Source organism: Pseudophryne corroboree, chromosome 10 (assembly GCF_028390025.1).
Source record: "Pseudophryne corroboree isolate aPseCor3 chromosome 10, aPseCor3.hap2, whole genome shotgun sequence".
NCBI classification, from domain to species: Eukaryota; Metazoa; Chordata; class Amphibia; order Anura; family Myobatrachidae; genus Pseudophryne; species Pseudophryne corroboree.
Window position 1 is genome coordinate 323,698,864 of NC_086453.1, and position 12,338 is coordinate 323,711,201.

At 48.5% G+C, this 12,338-nt stretch overlaps 1 protein-coding gene across 4 annotated transcripts in view; it reads right to left on the reverse strand.

Moving 5' to 3' along the window:
- VPS13D (vacuolar protein sorting 13 homolog D) overlaps positions 1–12,338 on the reverse strand; it is a 504,218-nt gene that overhangs the window by 274,571 nt on the left and 217,309 nt on the right. For all 4 annotated transcript variants that reach the window (XM_063943541.1, XM_063943538.1, XM_063943540.1 and 1 more), the window contains 2 exons: positions 8,605–8,840; positions 1,655–1,763 (listed from right to left, as the gene is read on the reverse strand). In XM_063943541.1, the coding sequence (XP_063799611.1) occupies positions 1,655–1,763; positions 8,605–8,840 (345 nt within the window). The remainder of the gene's footprint in view (positions 1–1,654; positions 1,764–8,604; positions 8,841–12,338) is intronic.

Consider the following 12,338-nt stretch of genomic DNA (forward strand, 5'->3'; position numbering starts at 1 on the left):
CAGCAGAGAAACCAAGATGAGCATGGCTCTGTATGTTTAGGGGGTGTATAGGTTCTTCTATCATTCCACCAGACTCCCACACATGCTCCAATGTTTCACAGAGCGGGAAATTGTGGATTGCATTTGGAAACCTCCCTCTAGAGATCCTGCACTTGCCCCTGTACAGTATTGTTGAATCATGTGAAGTGGAAAAAAGGAATTTTCCAGCTAAATATCTGATATCCAGCCTCCCTTTCTACATTGTGCATCCTGACTGAACAGAATATAGGACACACAATGAGCCGGTCTAAGTGCATCTGAAAGGTTCAGGTATGGTTACAGGTAATTTTTAGTGTGCTGAAGGGAAATGTAGGGGTGGGATTTGCAACCCCCCCCCATCTCTCTGTCTGTTACCCCTCCCCCTTTCCAGCACCTGATACATAATTATCTCCAGGAATGACCGAGCAACTACCACTGTTTGTCTGCATCTGAAATGTGTCCAGCAGAGGGAGCTGACATGAGCATGTGCACAGAGACTGGGAGGCCACAGATTGCAGGAATGGCACGCTCAACCCTCTGATCATTAATGTGGGATGCGTGAGGAATGTGGGACGTACATCTTGCTGTACACACATCATTTACCGATAAAGAATCCAGATAGCAATCTTACTGTGACAGTGGCCCTGATTCAGAGGTGGAAGCAAGGAAAATGCTTTTGCAGTTACTCTTTGTTTTTTTTCTACTGCGCATCTATCAAGGTCACACTGCGCAAGCATTGCGATGGTATAGAGACGGCGGTCGTAGTGAAGATTTGGTTGCAGCTTGATTGACAGTCAGTTGCTGTTTGTGGGAGGTAACCGGTGAAAGGGCGAGTTGCTAAAATAACGCAGGCGGTTGCAGCCAGAGACTGTGTCCTTGTACGCAGTTTCAGTGGTCTCGGCAGATTAGTTGTAACGGCCATTCAGAGGTCCGATGGTGTGACCAATGTGCATCCGATGCTGCATCTTTATACCCAAGCGGTGGATTAGAGAAGCTGCCAGTGGGTGTCTCAGTACAAATCCTGGCAGCTGCGCCCATTGCATATCTTCCCAAAACCGCTGTGTACAAAGACGCAGTCACAACAAGATTTGCGCCCACCTCTGTGTCAAAACCAATGTCTTTTATTTTAACTGGTTTTATTGTTGCTTGATGAAGGGTTTTCATTGTTTACTCTTGATTCACTACAAGCAGCACTGCCACTAATTGCCCACAGAAGGCGCACTGCAACATTATATATGAACTCAGGCAATCAGCCCTGTTTACCGGCGTGTGACCCCAACACAACTGTAATGCCAAGTAAGTGATATTATCTCAATGGCTAAAAACGTTATTGTGTATAATGGGAATGCAACAATCTCATCTCCCAGCCGCACTGACAGGCCACAGCAAAGCCAGAACTTGTCATTTCTTGAGCCATGAATATTGTTCTGGTATAAATATATTACAGACGGCTAATAACAGTCAAAGTGACATTTATTATAAGAGAAGCAGAGGTGAGAGACCCACAGTACACTAGATCACAAATGGTGGGGGTCACTGTGGTACCATCCAGTACGTACTCTGTGCTTCTCACGTTCCCAGGTGGCACATGTACTCCATTACCGTAATTACACTGGATCAGGCTAACAAACGTTACCTTCTTCTTCAGAACGACTCTGTGTGTTTTGGGTTGGACATCTAGAACCAGCTCTCCGTACATTATATTTTTTGACTGAGTAACAGGCCGAACATTTCCTTCCTGCAGACTGTAATGAAGACACGTGGCTATAGTCAGACTCATAATAAATATGCTTTTATAAATATATAAGTATTGTATGTTTATGTCAGTATTCTATAGATTATCAAGAACTGTACATGCTGCCTACACACAATGGAAGGAACTGAAGGATGCAGGCAACAAACGCAATGACTACTAGTTATCGGCACTTTACAGAAAATATTTGACCATTCATTCCCTGCCCCAGTGGAGCTTACAATCTATATTCCCTACCACATGTACACGTACACACATTTATGCTAGGATTAATTTTTGTTGGGAGCCAATTAACCTACCAGTATATATTTGGATTGTGGGAAGAAACCAGAGTACCCGGAGGAAACCCACGCAAGTCCGGGGAGAATATACAAACTCCACACAGTTAGGGCCATGGTGGGAATCGAACCCATGACCTCAGTGCTGCAGTCTTAGAAACACTAGCAGCAAACTGTTGTCTCCCCTACAGGTATACCTCAGCCAAAAGTGCTGCGCACAGAGCTACACCACCACCCCTACCAATACAATTTAAGGGGACAGATGTATTAACCTGGAGAAGGGATAAAGAAGTGACAAAGCAGTGCTAAGTGCAAGGTGATATCGCACCAGCCAATCATTACGGATTTGAAAAATAACAGTTAGGAGCTGATTGGCTGGTGCGTTATCAGCTTCCAATTGTCACTGCTTCTCCAGGCTTAATACATCTGCCCCATGGTTTGCTACTGAAATAGTATCTACCACAGGCATTCTCAATTCCAGTCCTCAAATACTATACCATTAACAACAGGTTTTCTAGAATTCAGTCATTAGAAACAGGTGGGCTTGTTACTTACAAAGTAAAATACATTAACTCACCTGTGCAGGATTAATGAAATCCTGAAAACATGACCTGTTGACGGTATGTGGAAACCACCAAAGAAAGATGTGATACAAAATGCTGCTACTATAGATGCAGTCTTAATTAATCTGACCAAATTTTTATAAGATGTTTTACTATAACACGCTATCTGTGTGGAGTTTGCGTGTTCTCACCGAGTTAAGCAGCATGAATTAAAAAAAAAAACTGAGCTAGGATATGTGCAGCAGCTTTAGTCAAGGCTATGAAGTGTTAAGAAATATACTGTGTGACATGTAGGCTCTATATAAATAATAAGAATTTACTTACCGATAATTCTATTTCTCGTAGTCCGTAGTGGATGCTGGGAACTCCGTAAGGACCATGGGGAATAGCGGCTCCGCAGGAGACTGGGCACAAAAGTAAAGCTTTAGGACTACCTGGTGTGCACTGGCTCCTCCCCCTATGACCCTCCTCCAAGCCTCAGTTAGGATACTGTGCCCGGACGAGCGTACACAATAAGGAAGGATTTTGAATCCCGGGTAAGACTCATACCAGCCACACCAATCACACCGTACAACCTGTGATCTGAACCCAGTTAACAGCATGATAACAGAGGAGCCTCTGAAAAGATGGCTCACAACAATAATAACCCGATTTTTGTAACAATAACTATGTACAAGTATTGCAGACAATCCGCACTTGGGATGGGCGCCCAGCATCCACTACGGACTACGAGAAATAGAATTATCGGTAAGTAAATTCTTATTTTCTCTGACGTCCTAGTGGATGCTGGGAACTCCGTAAGGACCATGGGGATTATACCAAAGCTCCCAAACGGGCGGGAGAGTGCGGATGACTCTGCAGCACCGAATGAGAGAACTCCAGGTCCTCCTCAGCCAGGGTATCAAATTTGTAGAATTTAGCAAACGTGTTTGCCCCTGACCAAGTAGCTGCTCGGCAAAGTTGTAAAGCCGAGACCCCTCGGGCAGCCGCCCAAGATGAGCCCACCTTCCTTGTGGAATGGGCTTTTACAGATTTTGGCTGTGGCAGGCCTGCCACAAAATGTGCAAGCTGAATTGTACTACAAATCCAACGAGCAATAGTCTGCTTAGAAGCAGGAGCACCCAGCTTGTTGGGTGCATACAGGATAAACAGCGAGTCAGATTTTCTGACTCCAGCCGTCCTGGAAACATATATTTTCAGGGCCCTGACTACGTCCAGCAACTTGGAGTCCTCCAACTCCCTAGTAGCTGCAGGTACCACAATAGGCTGGTTCAAGTGAAACGCTGAAACCACCTTAGGGAGAAATTGAGGACGAGTCCTCAATTCTGCCCTGTCCGTATGAAAAATTAGGTAAGGGCTTTTATAGGATAAAGCCGCCAATTCTGAGATATGCCTGGCTGAAGCCAGGGCCAACAGCATTACCACTTTCCATGTGAGATATTTTAAGTCCACAGTGGTGAGTGGTTCAAACCAATGTGATTTTAGGAACCCCAAAACTACATTGAGATCCCAAGGTGCCACTGGAGGCACAAAAGGAGGCTGTATATGCAGTACCCCCTTGACAAACGTCTGAACTTCAGGAACTGAAGCCAGTTCTTTCTGGAAGAAAATCGACAGGGCCGAAATTTGAACCTTAATGGACCCTAATTTTAGGCCCATAGACAGTCCTGTTTGCAGGAAATGCAGGAAACGACCCAGTTGAAATTCCTCTGTAGGGGCCTTCCTGGCCTCGCACCACGCAACATATTTATGCCAAATACGGTGATAATGCTGTACGGTTACATCCTTCCTGGCTTTGATCAGGGTAGGGATGACTTCATCCGGAATGCCTTTTTCCTTCAGGATCCGGCGTTCAACCGCCATGCCGTCAAACGCAGCCGCGGTAAGTCTTGGAACAGACAGGGTCCCTGCTGGAGCAGGTCCCTTCTTAGAGGTAGAGGCCACGGGTCCTCTGTGAGCATCTCTTGAAGTTCCGGGTACCAAGTCCTTCTTGGCCAATCCGGAGTCACGAGTATAGTCCTTACTCCTCTCCTTCTTATGATTCTCAGTACCTTGGGTATGAGAGGCAGAGGAGGGAACACATACACTGACTGGTACACCCACGGTGTTACCAGAGCGTCCACAGCTATTGCCTGAGGGTCCCTTGACCTGGCGCAATACCTGTCCAGTTTTTTGTTGAGGCGGGACGCCATCATGTCCACCTTTGGTTTTTCCCAACGGTTCACAATCATGTGGAAGACTTCTGGGTGAAGTCCCCACTCTCCCGGGTGGAGGTCGTGTCTGCTGAGGAAGTCTGCTTCCCAGTTGTCCACTCCCGGAATGAACACTGCTGACAGTGCTATCACATGATTTTCCGCCCAGCGAAGAATCCTTACAACTTCTGCCATTGCCCTCCTGCTTCTTGTTCCGCCCTGTCTGTTTACGTGGGCGACTGCCGTGATGTTGTCTGACTGGATCAGCACCGGCTGACCTTGAAGCAGAGGTCTTGCTAGGCTTAGAGCATTGTAGATGGCCCTTAGCTCCAGGATATTTATGTGAAGTGATGTCTCCAGGCTTGACCACAAGCCCTGGAAATTTCTTCCCTGTGTGACTGCTCCCCAGCCTCTCAGGCTGGCATCCGTGGTCACCAGGACCCAGTCCTGAATACCGAATCTGCGGCCCTCTAGAAGATGAGCACTCTGCAACCACCACAGGAGAGACACCCTTGTCCTTGGTGACAAGATTATCCGCTGATGCATCTGAAGATGCGACCCGGACCATTTGTCTAGCAGATCCCACTGGAAGGTTCTTGCGTGGAATCTGCCGAATGGGATTGCTTCGTAAGAAGCCACCATCTTTCCCAGGACCCTTGTGCATTGATGCACTGACACTTGGCCTGGTTTTAGGAGATTTCTGACTAGTTCGGATAACTCCCTGGCTTTCTCCTCCGGGAGAAACACCTTTTTCTGGACTGTGTCCAGGATCATCCCTAGGAATAGAAGTCGTGTCGTCGGGATCAGCTGCGATTTTGGAATATTGAGAATCCAACCGTGCTGGTGCAGCACTATCTGAGATAGTGCTACTCCGACTTCCAACTGTTCCCTGGATCTGGCCCTTATCAGGAGATCGTCCAAGTAAGGGATAACTAAAACTCCCTTCCTTCGAAGGAGTATCATCATTTCGGCCATTACCTTGGTAAAGACCCGGGGTGCCGTGGACAATCCAAACGGCAGCGTCTGAAACTGATAGTGACAGTTCTGTACCACAAACCTGAGGTACCCTTGGTGAGAAGGGTAAATTGGGACATGTAGGTAAGCATCTTTGATGTCCAGAGACACCATATAGTCCCCTTCTTCCAGGTTTGCAATCACTGCTCTGAGTGACTCCATCTTGAATTTGAACCTTTGTATGTAAGTGTTCAAGGATTTTAGGTTTAAAATTGGTCTCACCGAGCCGTCCGGCTTCGGTACCACAAATAGTACCCCTTTCCCTGTTGTAGGAGGGGTACCTTGATTATCACCTGCTGGGAATATAGCTTGTGAATGGCTTCCAATACTGCCTCCCTGTCTGAGGGAGACGTCGGTAAAGCAGACTTTAGAAAACGGCGAGGGGGAGACGTCTCGAATTCCAATTTGTACCCCTGAGATACCACCTGAAGGATCCGGGGGTCCACTTGCGAGTGGGCCCACTGCGCACTGAACTTCTTGAGACGGGCCCCCACCGTGCCTGAGTCCGCTTGTAAAGCCCCAGCGTCATGCTGAGGACTTTGCGGAGGCGGGAGAGGGCTTTTGTTCCTGGGAACTGGCTGTTTGTTGCCGCCTTTTTCCTCTCCCTCTGCCACGGGGCAGAAATGAGGCGCCTTTTGCCCGCTTGCCCTTATGGGGCCGAAAGGACTGCGCCTGATAATACGGCGTCTTCTTAGGTTGAGAAGCTACCTGGGGTAAAAATGTGGATTTTCCAGCAGTTGCCGTGGCTACCAGGTCTGATAGACCTACCCCAAATAACTCCTCCCCCTTATAAGGCAATACTTCCATGTGCCTTTTAGAATCCGCATCACCTGACCACTGCCGCGTCCATAAACCTCTTCTTGCAGAAATGGACAGCGCGCTAACTCTTGATGCCAGTCGGCAAATATCCCTCTGTGCATCACGCATATATAGAAATGCATCCTTCAAATGCTCTATAGTCAGTAATATACTGTCCCTATCTAGGGTATCAATATTTTCAGTCAGGGAATCCGACCACGCCAGGCCCGCACTGCACATCCAGGCTGAGGCGATTGCTGGTCGCAGTATAACACCCGTGTGAGTGTATATACATTTTAGGATATTCTCCAGCTTTCTATCGGCAGGTTCCTTTAGGGCGGCCGTATCAGGAGAGGGTAGTGCTACCTGTTTAGACAAGCGTGTGAGCGCTTTATCCACCCTAGGGGGTGTTTCCCAACGTGCCCTATCCTCTGGCGGGAAAGGGTACGATGCCAATAACCTTTTAGGAATTATCAGTTTTTTATCGGGGGAAACCCACGCCTCATCACACACTTCATTTAATTCCTCGGATACAGGAAAAACTACAGGCAGTTTTTTCTCACCAAACATAATACCCTTTTTAGTGGTACTTGTATTATCAGAGATATGCAATACATTTTTCATTGCTTCAATCATGTAACGTGTGGCCCTAGTGGAAGTCACGTTTGTCTCCTCATCATCGACACTGGAGTCAGTATCCGTGTCTGTGTCTGCCATTTGAGGTAACGGGCGTTTTAAAGCCCCTGATGGCGTTTGAGACCCCTGGACAGGCACAAGCTGAGTAGCCGGCTGTCTCATGTCGTCAACTGTCTGTCGTAAAGAGCTGACACTGTCACGCAATTCCTTCCATAAGCTCATCCACTCAGGTGTCGACTCCCTAGGGGGTGACAACTCTATAATAGGCAATTGCTCCGCCTCCATCTCATTTTCCTCCTCAAACATGTCGACACAATCGTACCGACACACCGCACACACACAGGGAATGCTCTGATAGAGGACAGGACCCCACTAGCCCTTTGGGGAGACAGAGGGAGAGTATGCCAGCACACACCAGAGCGCTATATATAGACAGGAATACCACTATAAAATGTGCTTTTCCCTTTATAGCTGCTGTTAGTATTAAAACTGCGCCAAATTAGTGCCCCCCTCTCTTTTTTACCCTTTTCTGTAGTGCAGGACTGCAGGGGAGAGTCAGGGAGACGTCCTTCCTGCGGAGCTGTGATGGAAAATGGCGCCCGTGTGCTGAGGAGATAGGCTCCGCCCCCTTCTCGGCGGCCTTTTCTCCCGATTTTTGGTGAGTTCTGGCAGGGGTTAAAATACATCCATATAGCCCTGGGGGTTATATGTGGTGTATTTATGCCAGCCAAGGTGTTTACATTGCTGCTCAGGGCGCCCCCCCCCTAGCGCCCTGCACCCTCAGTGACCGAAGTGTGAAGTGTGCCTGAGTAACAATGGCGCACAGCTGCAGTGCTGTGCGCTACCTTGTTGAAGACTGATGTCTTCTGCCGCCGATTTTTCCGGACCTCTTCTTGCTTCTGGCTCTGTAAGGGGGCCGGCGGCGCGGCTCTGGGACCGAGCTCCGAGGCTGGGCCTGTGTTCGGTCCCTCTGGAGCTAATGGTGTCCAGTAGCCTAAGAAGCCCAAGCTGGCTGCAAGCAGGCAGGTTCGCTTCTTCTCCCCTTAGTCCCTCGATGCAGCGAGCCTGTTGCCAGCAGGTCTCACTGAAAATAAAAAACCTAAAACTAAACTTTCACTAAGAAGCTCAGGAGAGCCCCTAGTGTGCACCCTTCTCGGCCGGGCACAAAAATCTAACTGAGGCTTGGAGGAGGGTCATAGGGGGAGGAGCCAGTGCACACCAGGTAGTCCTAAAGCTTTACTTTTGTGCCCAGTCTCCTGCGGAGCCGCTATTCCCCATGGTCCTTACGGAGTTCCCAGCATCCACTAGGACGTCAGAGAAAAGCCTTTTAGAACAGCTATCCATACGCTTACCCAGAGAATGTATAGGTGGCAGCAATGTAGATGAAATTCTCATAGTACAGCTGTTTGCTGTCCTGGAAGTCATTCATGTTGCAGACGATCTCTGAAGAACCTGCTCCTTTAACCGTCAGTGTAATGTAGGATGGCAGAGTAGGCTCATCCAACGCGTAGTCCAGTGAGGCGGAGGCGGTCACTTCTGTCCGCAGCCGAGGCTCCGCTACTCCGTGCTGCATGAACACTACCGGCACCTGCGCAGACAGGAAGATACACGGGTAAATGCCACTCTCATTACAAACAGTATTGCGGCAAATTCAGCTGCAGAACAGAGCTACAAATGAGAACGGGGAGCTTTAGGATTATTGCTGATAGAAAGTCACATACTGCTCACCAAATGAATAATGTTTATATACTATAGGTACTATGGTACTGTCCTCATCTTCATCAGTGTGCACATGTTCCAGCCATATAATATGTGCCAAAGATCTGCCTGGATCCACTTCCAACTCCACACAGCCCGCCGTTCCAATGCCACTCCCTCACTGAACACTGCAATGTGAAATCGCCCCCTAACCTCTATCATTGTAAGAGCAGTTGTGACGGTAATGTGTCCATGTCTGCTTCACCTGTACCTGTGTGCACTCAGTTCTGGAGCTGTCTCCCTGAGAAAATACTAACATACACTCCACACACAGGAGCACTGCAATCCCGTAAGAAGCAAATATAACTCTGGGGTCTTACTTCCGATGGCCATGGTGCGTGACCAAAGGGTTATTCAGAAGCTTGATGATCGACCCATATGCGTCAGATGGTTGCGTCTGTTTACACCAGCGGTGGAATAGAGATGACGCCAATGGGAGTATCACTGCAAATCACAGCGGCTGTGACATTAGCATATATTCACATTACTGCCACGCAGAGCCAGATTAAGGTCCACGTGGGCCTGGAGCTGAAATATATGAAGGGCCTATTGTATGTTACCGTAGGGGGTGTGACCAGCACTGAGTGGGGTTGTGGTCTACACAGGAAGTGTGGTCAATACCATGGGATGTGGCTAGCACGATGGAGGACATAGCTACCGCCAACCTTCAACCATCTCAATATATCTATATAAATTATATATACATATATATACAGTTGAGTCACATTATTATGACCACCAGCTAATAGCCAGAGTAACCGCCGTGTGTAGCATGGACAGCAGCGTTGTCATTTTAGACACAAGTCTGGTAGCCCCAGGTTAATTTTGACGGCGAGCTATTCCACTGTAGCATATCGGTCGGCCAGGACGCACCTTCGTAGCCAAAGTTCACCTCTCACATCAATGGCACGTGGTGCTTCGCAGTTTCCACGTTGGTTATTCACAATGGTGGCATTTGTCCAGTCGCGATACACCTTCACCACAGCAGCACGCGGACAGGTCACACACTGTGCTGTGTCAGAAATACTACCACCCTTAGCCGATAATCATCCCTTTTTGTAACTCGGATAAATCGCCCCTTTTACTCATGACAGTAACGAGTGATGTGTGTGCAGACGGCCTATCTCACACCTTATATACCCACCAAGCCAGCGCACTACACGCAACATACTTCATGGGCTACGCGCTACCAACGTCAATGTAGGGGGTGGTCATAATAATGTGACTTGATCGTGTACATACAGTAAATATAAAACTGAATATTGGATATCTAGGCAACCATCACATTACCGGTATTCTGGCATGCGGGGATGAGGATATATAATTTCTTATTATGCTTGCATACCAAGTACTGATCAGCAGCAGCCGCCAGCAGGATACAGCCATCACCTCCGATCAGAAGGAAGCAGGATTGCCAGTGAGTAGCAGACTTAGCTACAACTACCCGGCCAGCCAGTGTAGCCTTCACGGAAATTAGCTTTTTTGGGCGAGGTGGTGGTGGGGGTGTCACCTAGGTGACATAAAATGCAGCAAAGGAGGTACAGAGACATGCAGTGCAGAGAGGGGCCGGGCTAGTGAAGCCTTCCACTGCACCAGCATGTAATGTCTGGTGTGCACTATTGGGCGTTTGAACTGCTGCCAGGGAACAGGATGTTGTGGTGGTCAAGCAGCTGCCAGGCTTTCAGTGGTCGGGGCCTCATGCAGACGCTGGCAGCAGGCTGTGTAGCAGTAAAAAAATAAGAATTTACTTACCGATAATTCTATTTCTCGTAGTCCGTAGTGGATGCTAGGGACTCCGTCAGGACCATGGGGAATAGCGGCTCCGCAGGAGACAGGGCACAAAAGTAAAAGCTTTAGGATCAGGTGGTGTGCACTGGCTCCTCCCCCTATGACCCTCCTCCAAGCCTCAGTTAGGATACTGTGCCCGGACGAGCGTACACAATAAGGAAGGATTTTGAATCCCGGGTAAGACTCATACCAGCCACACCAATCACACTGTACAACCTGTGATCTGAACCCAGTTAACAGCATGATAACAGCGGAGCCTCTGAAAAGATGGCTCAGAACAATAATAACCCGATTTTTGTAACAATAACTATGTACAAGTATTGCAGACAATCCGCACTTGGGATGGGCGCCCAGCATCCACTACGGACTACGAGAAATAGAATTATCGGTAAGTAAATTCTTATTTTCTCTGACGTCCTAAGTGGATGCTGGGGACTCCGTCAGGACCATGGGGATTATACCAAAGCTCCCAAACGGGCGGGAGAGTGCGGATGACTCTGCAGCACCGAATGAGAGAACTCCAGGTCCTCCTCAGCCAGGGTGTGCCCCTGAGCAAGTAGCAGCTCGGCAAAGTTGTAAAGCCGAGACCCCTCGGGCAGCCGCCCAAGATGAGCCCACCTTCCTTGTGGAATGGGCATTTACATATTTTGGCTGTGGCAGGCCTGCCACAGAATGTGCAAGCTGAATTGTACTACACATCCAACTAGCAATCGTCTGCTTAGAAGCAAGAGCACCCAGTTTTTTGGGTGCCTACAGGATAACAGCAAGTCAGTTTTCCTGACTCCAGCCGTCCTGGAAACCTATATTTTCAGGGCCCTGACAACATCTAGCAACTTGGAGTCCTCCAAGTCCCTAGTAGCCGCAGGTACCACAATAAGCTGGTGCAGGTGAAACGCTGACACCACCTTAGGGAGAAACTGGGGACGAGTCCGCAGCTCTGCCCTGTCCGAATGGACAATCAGATATGGGCTTTGTGAGACAAAGCCGCCAATTCTGACACTCGCCTGGCCGAGGCCAGGGCCAACAGCATGGTCACTTTCCATGTGAGATATTTCAAATCCACAGATTTGAGCGGTTTAAACCAATGTGATTTGAGGAATCCCAGAACTACGTTGAGATCCCACAGTGCCACTGGAGGCACAAAAGGGGGTTGTATATGCAAAACTCCCTTGACAAACTTCTGGACTTCAGGAACTGAAGCCAATTTTTTCTGGAAGAAAATTGACAGGGCCGAAATTTGAACCTTAATGGACCCCAATTTGAGACCCATAGACACTCCTGTTTGCAGGAAATGCAGGAATCGACCGAGTTGAAATTTCTTCGTGGGGCCTTCCTGGCCTCACACCACGCAACATATTTTCGCCACATGTGGTGATAATGTTGTGCGGTCACCTCCTTCCTGGCTTTGACCAGGGTAGGAATGACCTCTTCCGGAATGCCTTTTTCCCTTAGGATCCGGCGTTCCACCGCCATGCCGTCAAACGCAGCCGCGGTAAGTCTTGGAACAGACATGGTACTTGCTGAAGCAAGTCCCTTCTTA